At 49.2% G+C, this 16,709-nt stretch overlaps 1 protein-coding gene across 2 annotated transcripts in view; it reads right to left on the bottom strand.

The window, feature by feature from the left end:
• Positions 1 to 16,709, bottom strand: part of TEDC1 (tubulin epsilon and delta complex 1) — a 206,893-nt gene that overhangs the window by 58,766 nt on the left and 131,418 nt on the right. For both annotated transcript variants that reach the window (XM_039485274.1, XM_039485272.1), the window contains exon 6: positions 15,967 to 16,053. In XM_039485274.1, the coding sequence (XP_039341208.1) occupies positions 15,967 to 16,053 (87 nt within the window). The remainder of the gene's footprint in view (positions 1 to 15,966; positions 16,054 to 16,709) is intronic.

Genomic DNA, 16,709 nt, shown 5'->3' on the forward strand with positions numbered 1-16,709 from the left:
CAAGGATTGAACTCACAACCCTGGGTTTAGCAGGCCAATGCTCAAACCACTGAGCTATCCCTCCCCCCAGGTAACCCAGCCTGTGGGTCAGTGTGCCACACTGATTTCCGCTCCCAGCAGCCTCCACTCCCAGTGCTGGCTCCACCCCCAGAGACCATCGCACATACCTTCCCCCACCCCGAAAACCTGAGGGAAGAGAGGCAGAGGCCAGGTATTGTCCCTGCCCTACCAATGCAGCCTGGCCGCAAGATAGAAGCTGAGGAAGGCTTGGCTGAGGAAGGCTTGGCTGTGCAGTAATGGAGGTGGGGCACAGACAGACTCTGTTAAGGATAAGAGAGGGTGCGACTGGAAAAGTTTGCACACTAGTGCTCTAGGCTGGCCTATCCATCTCTTTCATTGAGGTCACCAAAGAAATGATTTTTTAGGTAGCCTATAATCTGGCATTCTTAAAAGATGTGCCAAATATGTCCAGCTCTTCTTCTGGACCACTTAGAATCATAGATTAGGGTTGGACGAGACCCCAGGAGGTCATCTAGTACAACCCACTGCTCAAAGCAGGACCAACACCAACTAAATCATCCCAGCCAAGGCTTTACCAAGCCGGGTCTTAAAAACCTCTAAGGATGGTGATTCTACCACCTTGACCACATTGGATATTAGGAAAAACTTTTTCACTAGGAGGGTGGTGAAGCATTGGAATGGGTTACCCAGGGAGGTGGTGGAATCTCCTTCCTTAGAAGTTTTTAAGGTCAGGCTTGACAAAGCCGTGGCTGGGATCATTTAGTTGGGGATTAGGTCCTGCTTTGAGCAGGGGGTTGGACTAGACGACCTCCTGAGGTCCCTTCCAACCCTGATATTCTATGATTCTCCTTAGGTAACCCATTCCAGTGCTTCACCACCCTCCCAGTGAAATAGTGTTTCCTAATATCCAACCTAGACCTCCCCCACTGCAACTTGAGAGCACTGCTCCTTGTTCTGTCATCTGCCACCACTGAGAACAGCTAAGCTCCATCCTCTTTGGAACCCCCCCTTCAGGTAGTTGAAGGCTGCTATCAAATCCCCTCCTCACTCTTCTTTTCTGCAGGCTAAACAAGCCCAGTTCCCTCAGCCTCTCTTTGTAAGTCATGTGCCCCAATCCCCTGATAATTTTCGTTGCCCTCTGCTGGACTCTCCAATTTGTCCACATCCTTTCTGTAGTGGGGGGCCCAAAGCTGGACGCAACTCTTGTTACTAACATACTTGTAGAAACCCTTCTTGTTACCCTTCACATCTCTTGCTTACTGCAACTCCAGTTGTGTTTTGGCCTTCCTGATTACACCTCTTCTTGTATTGTTGTAGGTAATGATGCCCATTCTAGCGCTTCTTCATTACTTATTTTATCAATCCCTTTTACTTTGAATATTCTAAGCAGACACTTACATTGAAAGCTGTTAAGTTTGAGCTGGTTTGACTTATTTTTCCAGGACTCTACTCCATGTTGGAGGATGTTTAGGACATAGCTTCTAAAGATTTTAAGTTTGGTGGTTTTGCTAATCATATTGGACTTTTATCCTGTGTTAAGTTTTTTAAATACAGCACTTGCTTCACCTATGCTGTCACCAGTATCACGAATTATAATACTCATATAATTAAATTTATTAACAGTTTTCAAGGCTTGTCCTTCCAAGTATATAAAATCATCAGTAGGTACATTAATTTTCATAATTTCCATCTTTGATTTAGTGATAAGAAGACCTATTTGTTTGGTATGGTCTTTAATTACACAATCACACATTACTATTTTTCCCAAAGATTGGGAGTTCAGTATTTAAATATTTAAGGCAAAATTCTAAGCCAGTCAAATTTTATTCAGTCAAATTTTAAGTAATGTAGACATGCTGATTTATATATAGTTACTTTTTTTACAGCTTCCCTTCCCAAATTTAACATTTTTTATCAACAGCTCCTCATTTCTCATGGTGAATTATCCAAATCTTATAGTCCACCCCACCCCCCATTTTTCATACGAGAATTTTAGAAAGCATTCAGTAGCAGAGCTATTTTAGAAACCTAATTAATTTAATCTCCCTCACTACTGAATTAGCCTAGTTCCTCTCTAGCATTTTTATACTGATAGATTTGTAACAGCCATTCTTAAACCCTTTGGCAGCATTAATACATTTTGCTGCCCTTTTCTTGCCCCTACAAGCTTTAACTGACACGGCATAGTCTCATTTAGTTCCCTCCCCCTTTCTTCATTTCTAGGTTCACGACTTTGAGCAGCCCTGCAAGAGGGTATGTCAATTAAAAACCCATGGCTGGCCCATGCCAGCGGGACTGGGCTAAGGGGTTGTTCAACTGAGGTGTAGATGTTTGGGCTTGACCCTGTGAGGTGGGAGAGTCTCAGAGCTTGGACTGCAGCCCCAGCCCAAATGTCTACACAGCAATTAAATAGTCCTTTAATGCTGAGCCCCATGAGCCAGAGTCAGCTGACACAGGCCAGCCACAGGTGTCTAACTGCAGTGTAGACATACCCTAAGTGGTCACTTATTCCAAGAATTCTCCATTTATGGGGAAGTTTAGTCTGTTGCCCCTTGATCACAGTGCTTTTCAAAATGCTCCAATCTTCTTCCACACTTGTGAGTTATAACACTTCCTCTTCCCATTCCTCCATGCTCACTAACTTCTTTAATTCCTCATGTAAAAAAATTATATAATACATAGGTTGAGAAACGAGTGTCTGCACATTTGGGTATAGCAGGGCCGCCCAGATGATTCAGGGGCCTGGGGTCTTCCGTGGCGTGGAATTGCCGCCGAAGACCTGGCACTTCGGCGGCGGGTCCTGGAACAGAAGGACCCTCTGCCACCGAATTGCCGCCAAAGACCCGGAGCGGAAGAAGCTACAGAGCCCCGGGCACCGCAAGAGTTTTCCGGGACCCCCGGTGCGAGTGAAGGACTCCACTCCAGAGGCTCTGAAACACTCTCATGCCCCACTTGCCCCCACTCCGCCCCGGATGGCTCTGGGGTATAGTGCTTAGATTATCCACAAATACAAAATTTGTTTTTAAAAGTCATATGATACATAGAGTACATAATCAGCAATAACCCAAATTTCGGTGAACAGATTTAACAATACAGTTTAGATATTAGAATCCAAATACTCCGGTACATCACTCATGAAAAGTTGTAGAGAGATTTGGTTGTGGAAAGCAAAATAAATCAATGAGTTAGGATTGTCCCTTAGTAATTGACAATTAGGTAGGTTGTCCATTTAGAAAATACAATCCATGAGGAAAGTATCAGAGGGGTAGCCGTGTTAGTCTGGTTCTGTAGAAGCAGCAAAGAATCCTGTGGCACCTTATAGACTAACAGATGTTTTGCAGCATGAGCTTTCGTGGGTGAATACCCACTTCTTCGGATGCAAGTAGTGGAAATTTCCAGGGGCAGGTGTGTATATATAAGCAAGCAAGAAGCAAGCTAGAGATAACGAGGTTAGATCAATCAGGGAGGATGAGGCCCTGTTCCAGCAGCTGAGGTGTGAAAACCAAGGGAGGAGAAACTGGTTCTGTAACTGGCAAGCCATTCACAGTCTTTGTTTAGTCCTGAGCTGATGGTGTTAAATTTGCAGATGAACTGGAGCTCAGCAGTTTCTCTTTGAAGTCTGGTCCTAAAGTTTTTTTGCTGTAGGATGGCCACCTTAAAATCTGCTATTTTGTGGCCAGGGAGGTTGAAGTGTTCTCCTACAGGTTTTTGTATATTGCCATTCCTAATGTCTGATTTGTGTCCATTTATCCTTTTCCTTAGAGACTGTCCAGTTTGGCCAATGTACATAGCAGAGGGGCATTGCTGGCATATGATGGCATATATTACATTGGTGGACGTGCAGGTGAATGAACCGGTGATGGTGTGGCTGATCTGGTTAGGTCCAGTGATGGTGTTGCTGGTGTAGATATGTGGGCAGAGTTGGCATCGAGGTTTGTTGCATGGATTGGTTCCTGAGCTAGAGTTACTATGGTGTGGTGTGCAGTTGCTGGTGAGAATATGCTTCAGGTTGGCAGGTTGTCTGTGGGCGAGGACTGGCCTGCCACCCAAGGCCTGTGAAAGTGTGGGATCATTGTCCAGGATGGGTTGTAGATCCCTGATGATGCGTTGGAGGGGTTTGAGCTGGGGACTGTATGTGATGGTCAGTGGAGTCCTGTTGGTTTCTTTCTTGGGTTTGTCTTGCAGTAGGAGGCTTCTGGGTACACATCTGGCTCTGCTGATCTGTTTCCTTATTTCCTCGTGTGGGTACTGTAGTCTTGAGAATGCTTGGTGGAGATTTTCTAGGTGTTGGTCTCTGTCTGCGGGGTTAGAGCAGATACGGTTGTACCTCAGTGCTTGGCTGTAGACAATGGAACTTGTGGTGTGCCCGGGATGGAAGCTGGAGGCATGAAGGTAGGCATAGCGGTCGGTAGGTTTTCGGTATAGGGTGGTGTTAATGTGACCACCACTTATTTGCACCGTGGTGTCTAGGAAGTGGACCTCCCGTGTAGATAGGTCCAGGCTGAGGTTGATGGAGGGGTGGAAGCTGTTGAAATCATGGTGGAATTTTTCCAGAGTCTCCTTCCCATGGGTCCAGATGATGAAGATGTCATCAATGTAGCGGAGGTAGAGAAGGGGCGTGAGTGGACGGGAGGTGAGGAAGCGTTGTTCCAGGTCGGCCATTAACATATTGGCATATTGTGGGGCCATGCGGGTGCCCATAGCGGTGCCACTGATCTGGAGATATATATTGTCATTAAATTTGAAATAGTTGTGTGTGAGGATAAAGGCACAGAGCTCAGCAACCAGTTGTGCTGTGGCATCATCAGGGATACTGTTCCTGACAGCTTGTATTCCATCAGTGTGTGGGATGTTAGTGTAGAGAGCCTCTACATCCATGGTGGCTAGGATGGTGTTTTCTGGAAGGTCACCAATGCATTGTAGTTTCCTCAGGAAATCAGTGGTGTCACGGAGATAGCTGGGAGTGCTGGTAACATAGGGTCTGAGTAGAGAGTCCACATATCCAGACAGTCCTTCAGTGAGAGTTCCAATGCCCGAGATGATGGGGCGTCCAGGATTTCCGGGTTTGTGGATCTTGGGTAGTAGATAGAATAACCCTGGTCGGGGTTCTAAGGGTATGTTGATTTGTGCCGGTGTTAGTGTAGGGAGTGTCCTGAGTAGATGGTGCAGTTTCTTAGTGTATTCCTCAGTGGGATCTGAGGGAAGTAGCCTGTAAAATTTGGTATTGGAGAGTTGTCTGGTGGCCTCCTTTTGGTAGTCAGACCTGTTCATGATGACAACAGCATCTCCTTTATCAGCCTCTTTGATTATAATGTCAGGATGGTTTCTGAGGCTGTGGATGGCATTGCGTTCTGCACGACTTAGGTTGTGAGGCAAGCGATGTTGTTTGAATGCTTCCGCCGACGTGCACAGGCAGAAATTGTGGAAAAATCATCACGTTGCATTTCTGTTAGGCCCACTACATCAATTTAGCATATCCAGCCTAAATCCTAATCTGGACCCTGCCAAATTCCAGATGTTTCCTCAGAGAACTCTACTGAATTTAGAAGCCAAGTGGCATAAGAATTACTAAGGCATGACAACCAGGCTCAGACTTCTGCTATCAATGCTCTGCAAAGGAAGGACATTCCTCCTTGGACTTGCATGGTTCTCATGGAAAAATTGGGACGAAAGCAGGCTCAAACATTGATGAAGGCAAACACAGAATGCTACCTGTCACAGAGAGACTTCAGCACAAGGAATTCTTACAAACTTTTGTCATTACCATTAAAAATGGAAAGAGACCAACTTCTCTTCTGTCACAGTCCCGTAACTCACAGACTGCTTCCATCTGGTCACAGAACTCAGCCATGCTCACTGTGCTGCAAGGAACTAACAAACCATTTCTCAAAGATCCCTTGCATCAGGACAGACTTGGGGGACACCAAGTACAGCAAGATGAGCACTGGACCAACACCACCCTACTTCTAAGAATTCATCCCACTCAGACAACAAGATGTTCCTGAAGTCAAAACACAGTCCAGGCCACACCTGCCACTCTAATGCAGGCCAGTCCTGGCCAATGAAAGGGTTGAAAACATCTAGTATTCCTGATTACAGGGATAGTCAACATCTCCTGTGAAGAAGGGAATCTATCACTCCAGCCAACACTTAAGATACTAACAGGACCAGGTAGCTGCGTGACATATCTCCTGTATGGGTACGTGAGCCAGGAAGGCAGCAGAAGAAGCCTGAGCCCTGGTGGAATGTGCAGTGAGGTGGCTCGATGGAACATGGGCCAAGTCATAGCAGGTGTGGATGCACAACGTCACCCAAGATGAAATCCTCTGGGAGGAGACAGGTAGGCCCTTCATTCGGTCTGCCACTGCGATGAAGAGTTGGGGCGTTTTACGAAAGGGCTTTGTCCGCTCGATATAAAATGCGAGCGCCCTACGGACGTCTAGGGAGTGCAATTGCTGCTCCCTTCGCGATGAGTGTGGCTTCGGAAAGAAGACCGGAAGGAATCTATCCTGGTTGATATGAGAGGCTGATACCACCTTAGGGAGGAAGGCCGGATGTGGCTGCAACTGCACCTTGTCCTTGTGAAACACAGTATACGGTGGGTCCACCGTGAGAGCCCGAAGCTCGGAGACTCGTCTGGCCGATGTAATGGCTACGAGGAAAGCTGTCTTCCAGGACAGGTATAGCAGCGAGCAGGTTGCCAGCGGCTCGAATGGGGCAGTCATAAGTCTGGTTAGAACCAGGTTGAGGTGGGGTGGCGAACTTGGGGGAACTCCAAGCCCTTGAGGAACCTAGAAACCATAGGGTGCGAGAATACGGAACGGCCACTCTCCCCTGGGTGGAAGGTAGAGATGGCTGCCAAGTGCACCCTCAATCATGATACCGCCAGGCCCTGCTGTTTGAGAGACCAGAGGTAGTCCAAGATGGAATGGATCGAGACCTCGGTGGGAGTAACATTGTGCGTTTCGCACCAGCAGAAGAAACGCTTCCACTTGGCCAGATATGTTAACCGAGTGGAAGGTTTCCTACTACCCAGGAGTACCTGTTGTACCGAGGCAGAGCAACGTAACTCGGATCGGTTTAGCCATGCAGCAGCCACGCTGTGAGGTGCAGGGATTGCAGGTCTGGGTGGTGAAGTCTGCCGTGATCCTGCGTTATGAGGTCTGGGCGAAGAGGCAGGGGAATCGGGTTGGCTATCAACAGGTCTAGCAACATGGTGTACCAGTGCTGCCCGGGCCACGCTGGAGCGATCATGATCAGGTGCACTCTGTCCCTGCGGAGTTTTAGCAGGACCCTGTGAACCAGCGGGAACGGTGGAAAAGCATACAGCAGATGGCTCGTCCATGGCATCAGAAAAGCGTCCGAGATCGAGCCCGGGGAGAGGCCTTGGAATGAGCAGAACGTCTGGCACTTCCTGTTCTCGCGAGAAGTGAAGAGGTCTATGCGGGGAAAGCCCCACTTCCGGAAAACAGAATGGATAACGTCCGGACGAATCGACCACTCGTGAGACAGGAAGGATCTGCTGAGGCGATCCGCCAGAGTGTTCCGAACCCCTGGGAGAAAGGACGCTACCAGGTCTATCGATTGGGCTATGCAGAAGTCCCAGAGCTGGATGGCTTCCTGACAAAGAGGGGAGGACCGTGCTCCTCCCTGCTTGTTTATGTAATACATGGCTGTTGTGTTGTCTGTGAACACTGAGACACAACGGCCTTGTAGGTGCTGCTGAAACGCCTGGCACGCAAGGCAGACTGCTCTCAGCTCTCGGACATTGATGTGCAAGGCCAGCTCTTGAGCTGACCAAAGGCCTTGAGTGCGAAACTGACTAAGGTGAGCACCCCAGCCGAGAGATGAGGCGTCCGTCATCAGGGACACCGAGGGATGAGGCAGATGGAACGGCATCCCTGCACACACCAGGGAGGGAGTCGACCACCAATCGAGGGAGCCTAGGATGCTTGGGGGGATCGTGACGATCATGTCTATACTGTCTCTGCTCGGGGGTATACCGAAGTGAGCCACGATTGGAGGGGACGGAGGGGTAGCCTGGCATGTTTGGTCACGAACGTGCAGGCAGCCATGTGACCCAGGAGACCGAGGCAAGTGCAAGCCAAAGTTGTCGGGAAATTCCATAGACCTTGTATAATTGTTACCATCGCCTGAAACCGAGGCTGAGGTAAGCAGGCTCTGGCGAGATTGGAGTCCAGGATGGCCCCAATGAATTCTATTCTCTGTGTGGGAATCAGAGTGGATTTCTCTATATTGATCATCAGGCCGAGACGCAGGAATAGGTCCTTGACTATGCCCACATGACGGGTGACTTGGGCCTCGGAGGTCCCTCGAATGAGCCAATCGTATAGATACGGAAAAACGTGTATCCGACGGCAGCGGAGGGAGGCGGCGACTACAGCCATGCACTTTGTAAATACTCTTGGGGCTGTAGAGAGGCCAAACGGAAGGACCGTAAACTGGAAATGTTGACGGTTGGCCACAAACCGGAGGTACCTTCTGTGTGGAGGATAAATGGCAACGTGAAAATACGCGTCCTTCATATCAAGGGTGGCATACCAGTCTCCGGGATCCAAGGATGGGATGATGGTCCCCAGGGATACCATGCGGAACTTCAGCTTTATCATGAACTTGTTGAGTTCTCACAGGTCTAGGATAGGTCTGAGACCTCCCTTCGCTTTGGGGATTAGGAAATAGCAGGAGTAGAACCCCTTGCCCCTTTCGTCCTTTGGTACCTCCTCTATAGCTCCAATGGCGAGGAGCGTCCGCACTTCTTGCAAGAGGAATTGCTCGTGAGGGACGAGGATGGAGGGTGGGAGGTGGGCGGTGAAATAAACTGGAGGCAATACCCAAGTTCCACCGTGCGTAGGACCCAACGATCCGAGGTTAGATGGGACCACGCAGGGAGGAAAAAGGAGAGGCGGTTGTAAAAGGGAGAGAACGGATCCTGGGTAATAACTGGTACGCTGTCCTCAGGCGTGCCTTCAAAAGTTTGGCTTTGGCCCCGCTGGTGGTTTGGCGGGACCCTGATTTTGGCCCCCTTGGACTGTCGCCTACGACCGCCTCGGCCACGCCTTCTGCCAAAGTCCTGTCTTTGTCTAGGCACAGGGTAGGGGCGATGAGGCTGGGGACGGAAAGGCCTGCGCAGAGTCACCGGCGTGTGCATGCCGAGAGAGCGCATAATGACCCTGTTGTCCTTTAGGCTTTGTAGCCTAGGGTCAGTCTTTTCAGAAAACAGGCCTCTACCGTCAAAGGGCAAGTCCTGTATGGTATGCTATAGTTCCGTCGGGAGGCCTGACACCTGAAGCCATGAAATGCGTCTCATGGCAACTCCCAAGGCCAGAGTCCTGGCTGCGGAGTCGGCTGCATCCAACGATGCCTGGAGGGAAGTTCTCGCCACTTTCTTCCCCTCCTCCAAGAGGGCAGCAAACTCTTGACAGGAGTCTTGATGGACTAATTCCGTAAATTTACCCACCACCGCCCAGGTGTTATAATTGTAGCGGCTAAGCAGGGCTTGTTGGTTTGCCACCCGGAGTTGTAGGGCCCCTGCCGAGTACACCTTATGGCCCAGTAAGTCCATGTGCCTAGCCTCCTTTGATTTTGGAGCCGGTGCTTGCTGGCCATGGCGTTCCCTCTCACTGACAGACTATACTACGAGGGAGCAGGGAGGAGGATGCACATACAAGTACTCGTACCCCTTAGAGGGCACCATGTACTTGCGCTCAACTCCCCTGGCAGCGGGAGGGATAGAGGCTGGAGACTGCCAGATGGTATCAGCATTGGCCTGGATCGTCCGGATAAACGGTAAAGCCACTCTTGTGGGTGCATCAGCTGACAGGATATCTACTACCGGGTCCTCTATCTCCGGGACTTCCTCCACCTGGAGGTTCATATTGAGTGCCACCCGTCTCAGGAGGTCCTGATGGGCCCTCAGGTCAATTGGAGGAGGGCCCGAGGAGGATGTTCCTGCCACCGCCTCATCTGGAGAGGAGGAAGAGGAAAGGCCGGGGACAAGCGGGTCCTGTGTGGGCTCTTGTTCTTGGACGGCCTCCTGCTCCAGGTGGATCTGGGAGTCTGGTGGCTGAACTGGAGCGTCCTCCGTACCGGTCGGAGGGGGACGGCTAACAGTAGCCTCTGGCACTCGGTGCTCTGATGGGACAGAGCGAGATGGAACTACCAGTACACCTTGGGCCTGGTGATACGCACAAGGTGTCCAGAATGACCACTGATGAGGGCCTTGGTCTTGGGCCTGGGTCTCCTGGAAGACTCTGGTGGGCACATCGGAATCACGGTCCTGAGCATAGGAACTTTCTGCATGAGACGACACCGATGTGTGTCGAAATGGCCATGGAGGGGCTGAAAAGCCCTGGGCAGAGTCTCCCTCTCTGACCGATCTCGCTCTACTCGGCACCGGGGATCAGTACCGGGAGCCATACCGGTACTGGGAATGAGATCGGGACCTGCGACCGGAACGGTGCCGGGAGGTCGACCGAGATCTCGAAGCTCGACGACGGGAGCAGCTGCGAGAGTCACGGTGCCTGGAGCGGTGCCGGGAGCTGGAGCGGTGCCGAGAGTACCGGGCCGGCAAATGGGACGCTGATCTGTGCCACGAGTGCGACCGGTACCGAGAAGGAGAACGGTGCCGGGATTGCGAGCGGCGTCGGGACCGGGACCGGTGACAGGACCGAGAACATCTGCGGGACCGCGATCGTGAACGGTGCTGCTCTGCGGTGCTGACAGATGGTGGTCTGATCAAGGCAGGCTTGCCAATCGACTGTATGACCCGCACCGGCGGTGCCGGGGGTTGAGGCAGCACAGACTCTGTCATTGTGATCAGCTCCCTCGCCGTGGAAAATGTCTCCGGGGTGGAGGGAATAGTGAGCTCAACCACGGCTCTGGCCGGGGAGCTTTCAGGCACCGGACTCGACGGCCCTTGCGGGACCGGAATCGACGGTGCCGACGTTGTCGGTGCCACAGCAGGTGTCAGTGCCGGGCGGTCCGACCTAGTAGAGTGCTCTGGCTGCAGTGCAGGTGTCACGGAAGCAGCCGGAGTCTTATGTCTCTTCACCCTCGGGGAGAGGGAGCAGTGCCGAACAGACGTCGGTGCCAGCGACGGTCGGTGCCGAGAGGCCTTAGTGGTACCGGTGCGATCCGGTGCCGAGGAAGCGCTTCTGCTTGTAGACTGTCCAGCGCTCGGTGCCGAGGGGTAAGAGCTGCCTCCATCAGGAGCTGCTTGAGACGAAAGTCCCGCTCCTTTTTTGTCCTCGGTTTAAAGGCCTTGCAAATATGGCACTTATCTGCGAGGTGAGATTCCCCGAGGCACTTAAGACAGGAGTCGTGGGGATCTCCTGTTGGCATTGGCTTGTGACAGGCCGAGCACGGTTTGAAACCCGGTGAACCGGGCATGGGCCCCGGCACCGGGTGCAGGGAAGGGGATAATCCCCGAACCCCTCTTAACTATATACACTAACTATGTTATGAACTAATAAAATTAACTACAACTATAGAAATTTGAACTATATACACAAGAATTAACGAGATAACTACAAGTAGCTAGGGAAGTGGAGATCAGCTAAGCCGCACTCCACTGTTCCAACAACCGACACGGGCGGTAAGAAGGAACTGAAGGGCTGTTGGGTCGGCAGGGGTATATATGCGGTGCCACTCTAGGGGGCGACCCAGCCGACCCACCGAGTGTTGCTAGGGTAAAAATTTTCCGACGAGCGTGCACGCGGCACGCACACACCTAATTGGAATCAATATGAGCAAGCACTCGAAGAAGAACATTGTCCACTGTTTTTGAGAAAGCTGTCCGAGAACCAGGCAAAGAACTGACTTCAACTTGATCTACCAGTTGCCAGCATCCTAGATCCTTCTCAACATTTCAGGCCAGGGCACAAAACCAAGACAACAGTGGTTGTTCTGGTGGATAACTTCCTCTTGTCATCCAAGATTCTGTAGCTGTCCCTCTGGAATATGACACAGCCGTTACATGCTGGCTGATGGTTCTATCTGGCATGCTGTTTGCATTTGCCCCCTCCAGTTTTCTCAGTGCCTGGCCAAAAACAGCATCTGGACTGAGAGCAGTTGCTGAAAGCTGGACACTGGCAAGACAGAGGTGATACTGATGGGGACAAGAAGAAACTTACCTCCTGCACTCCAGTCATTAACTGGGACCACAGTCTCAGTGATGTCCTGGACTCCACATGCTTAGAGCGGGGAGCGCAGAGCCCTTTAAATCCCAGCCGCGGTGGGCAATCAAAGGGCTCTGCGCTGCCCGCAGCGGAGGACAGCCCAGAGCCCTTTGAATCCCGGCCCGCGGCCGCTGACTGCCCCCTCCACGGACCCCAGGCCTAACGGCCCTCCAGGACCCCCACCCCCTATCTAACACCGCTGGTCCTTGTCCCCCGATTGCCCCCTCCTGAGACCCCTGCCCCTATCTAAGCCTCCCTTCTCCTTGTCCCCAACTGCCCCCTCCTGAGATCCCCCCAACTTCCCCTCAGGACCTCACCCCCACCTGTCCCCTGATGAACCCCTGAGACTCCCATGCCTATCCAACTGCTGCCTGTCCCCTGACTGCCCCTGAACCTCCGCCCCATCCAACCCCCACTCCCTGTCCCTTGACTGCCCCGAACCCCGTGCCCCTTCTCCAACCCCAACCCCCTTACCGTGCCACTCAGACCAGCTTGTCTGGCTCCATGCAACTCCAGACATGTTGCCATGCCATGCTCCCCACGAAGCCCCAGCACCTGCCTTCCAGATTTGAACACCTCAAAATTCAGGAGTGCTCAAGCTCAGTTTGGGCAGCTGTTACTTCATTTCTCCCAAATCAAATATACTGATGATCCACTGTAACTTGCTGTAGAAAAAGTAGGATAAAATTGAGCAAGAAATGCTTATTAGGACTGGAATTGCTATTTTCAACAGCCATTGCCTTTTTGTTTGTTTAAAAGGAAGACAGTGATATTGCATTGACAAATTCCCCATAGAAAGAAAGAGTGGAACAAAAGAATAATAAAGGCACCTCAACCTTCCCTCATTTATGGAGGACAGTCTTATAATATGCATCCAGATATCCTCCAATCACACAAGCTGAAAATTGTTCCACTTTACTGCAGCTCTGTAACCATATGGGAACCAATCCTGTGTTTTGTGCACATCCAAAATTCCTACTGAATGACCCACCCTGGAAGCGAGTTACCAGTGACCCAGGGCTGAGGCGGCAGGAGGTGTGTGTGTGGGGGGGCACTGGTGGGGGGGGGAGAGCCCAGCGCTGGGGCGGCAGGGAGTGTGGGTTGGGGGAGAGCCCAGGACTGGGGCAGCAGGGGGGTACAGGGGGGAGCCCAGGGCTGGGACGGGGGGCAGCCAAATTTTTTTTTGGTTGGGGCAGCAAAAAACCTAGAGCCGGCCCTGCCGCGTTCCCCCAGCCGCTGGAGCCCCGGGCCCTTTAATTTGCCCCGAGGGCTCCCAGCCACCTCTTCAGCTGGTTGATTTAAAATCAAGTATCACTTCCCTACCCCCAAACTTCCTTTTTGGCCCACAGCTGTTTTGGTGGGGTGGCACTGGGGAAGGAGGGTTTGTTTCTGTAGGGCTGGGCGGCGCTGGGGCGGGGTGTTTCCGCGGGGCCAGGAGGTGCTGGGGGGGCGTGTTTCCGCGGGGCCGGGAGGTTTCGGCCCTCAGCTGTTTTCTTTGGAGGAATGTGGTCCTTGCCGCTTTACGAGTTGTGCAGGCCTGGAATAGAATATATTTTTGATGAAATGGAGTGTACTCCAGACCTTTCTCATAGGGCTTCTGCCTCTATGCCTGAGAGTTCAAGGGTTCTGAAAATAAGGTCTTCGAGTTGGCAGATGAGATGAAGCCTGGAGACAGAGAAAGGAAAGAGGAATGTGACAGCCAGAATCCAAGAGACTTGGCTGGTCCAGATGACTGGAGCGCAGAGGCATTCATTGTAAAAATATTAAATAATCTGAAGTAAGGAAGCAGTTCAGGGAATCTGAACTAAATGTAATTACTATTCCCCACAGTGATCAGAAGAGCTGCAGCTTACTGTGAGGGAACCATTCAGTCCATCAGCTCAGCACACAGCCACAGTAAAAAGGAGAAATCAGAAAAGGAAGGTTACTCACCTGTAACTGGAGTTCTTGGAGATGACCTCTGTACATCCCCACAGTGGGAATGTGCAGAGATCTTCTCAAAGAACTAAAGAGTTATAAGAGCAGACGGACCGAATATAAATCAAGGCAGTGAGACTGTTAGCCTAGCCCTAAGGTATGTAGACCCCGTAGAGATAACAGGTGCAGTTCTGCACACTTCATAGAAAGGGGCTGACAGCACAGATTATACTAGCTGGAACAACGTTAAAGAAAGGTTAAGGAATCTGAGTTTATGCTCACTGGTAAAAGGTGGCCTCCAAAATATGAAATGGATTGATATAGTTAATAGAAATATATTTTTATCCTGATGATGATTTAAAAAACTAGAGGATGTAATCTAAAAGTTGAGAAAACTATACACAAGAGTAAACAGGAAATCAGACAGAAGTATCCCATGCAAGCGGTGATAAACACATGGGGAAAATTCAGCAGGAAAAGTAGCTGAAGCAAGCAAAGAGACACTTTGGCTTGTTTCTTAAGGGGAAAATGGAGGGGTCAAATGAAAACCACAGTAGCGTGGAATTAAGAAACACAGAAGCACTTGTTTTCTGAACCAGACAAACTTTTTCTAATGTAAAAAGTTCTTATGATAATTCTGCTAGATAGTTACAACATGGGTCAAAATACATCGGGACCTGCGACCGGAAAATATGTTCTACAGCATTCAAGAACAACAAAAACAGAAAGAAAACAGAAATTGATCCCACAGACTGAGAGAAAATACACATTTCCAATTAGATAGTGAGTTATATTCTCAAATAACAATGTACTATTGGCCAGTATTTATTCAGGACCTCATCCAGAGAGGTGCTGAGCCAATACTAAGATGTTCACAGTACCCTCCACAACCAGCTCAGCGCCTCACAGCAGCAGGCCCCTAGTGAGTAGATCAAAATTGCATAGCCACTGCAGTTACAATTTTGTGTGATCTGAACACTTGCTTATATGATTCTAGATCTCTGCCCATCCTAATGCTGATACTTTTCAGAGCAGCACAATAATAGAGATAAATAAAGCACCAGCTATTATGGAAACAATCACTTTTGCTGACAACGCACAATGCTGGTGGGTTTTTAAATATTTTTCAAGACAGGTTAGATGATTTTCTATTCCTCTATTTTGCTCTCTGTATAGAACAAGGTACACTGGCAATTAATGGTCCTGCTTCTACAAATTCTGTAAACTCATTTTGTTAAATTGCTGTTTGTTAAGAATTATTGTCAGCAGCTGTAAATGGGTGAAAGTTTAATACAGAAGTGAGATGTATAGAATCATAAGATGCACAGAGGAAGGCTTATTGATTTTCTTATGATCCTTCAACACAGTTCAAGGGGAAATCTGCAATTTCAACACACTGTCTGGCTGGAAAAATGAAGTTGTTTGAAATTTCAACTGCTTACAAATCTAGTTGTCTTTGAGTATGTAATAAAACTTAAAGTTCCTCTTCCGACAAGCCATTTAATTTATAACAAAATGTGTAATTGATATGTTTTCTTAAACATAAAAGATAGGGCATTTCCATTTGTGATAACTGTAGATGCCTGAATTCAGCTTCTCTTCCCTCCAGTTTCTTAACTTATCTGAGTAAGCCATACAACAGAGGCTAGAATGATGAGGGAGATCTAAGAATATGTCCTTTAATTTAACTAGCCTCATCTTCAAAAGAAAGTTGTATAGGTTGTTGACAACATTCACTTTTCCACATATATGGGAAGGATGTTTGAGGAGCAGCCAGTTGTTTGTTAGATGTAAGAAAACTGCACCCTTAATATTTAGTTTGATTCATTACCATCCAGTGCCAATAAACTGGTTCCAGTCGTTTCCATTCCAGAAAGGCTTCTAATTGAGAGGTTTCAGACTCCAGTAACTGCAACAACTGGGGAAGGGGAAAAAAAGAAAAGAAAATCAAGTCCCATTTAGCCATCTGTGCAACATATAAGGTGCAATTTTTAAAGCCTGTTTGGTCTGAATAACGAAGGCTACCCAATCACATACCAGGTGACACTTCTTATGTAGTACACATTCATCATAGTCACCTTATAGACTGACATTTACAGGTAGAACATTGGTTTGATAAAGATATAAGGATTTAGAATATATATAAACTTGTCTGGATCGACACATCCCACCCTACTCTAACTGCAAACAGGAATGCTTCTTTCAGAAGGCAACGGGGTACACAGTGAGGAACAGAGTCCTGGTGTCCAATACTCTAGCAATTTCTTCCTTCTGACTATATGCTGCTATGACTGGGGCTTGCACTATACATCATTTAGTGGGAAACAATGTAAATCCCAGCTATGCAAATATGAGTGGAACTGAAGAAAAGCTTTTCCTCACATCCATAATGCATTCTAGTCCCCAGCCATACAATAACCATAATCCCCATATACACATTTGTGGCTTCACATGTCATTTGAAGGGATCAAGACAATACAACTCATATATAAAAAGGTCTTTACTCATGTAGATCCTGAAACCTCATGTGCTTCTTAGATATCAAAATTAACACAGCTCAGCCACACTCCACAC

This window comes from Mauremys reevesii, linkage group 8 (assembly GCF_016161935.1).
Source record: "Mauremys reevesii isolate NIE-2019 linkage group 8, ASM1616193v1, whole genome shotgun sequence".
NCBI classification, from domain to species: Eukaryota; Metazoa; Chordata; order Testudines; family Geoemydidae; genus Mauremys; species Mauremys reevesii.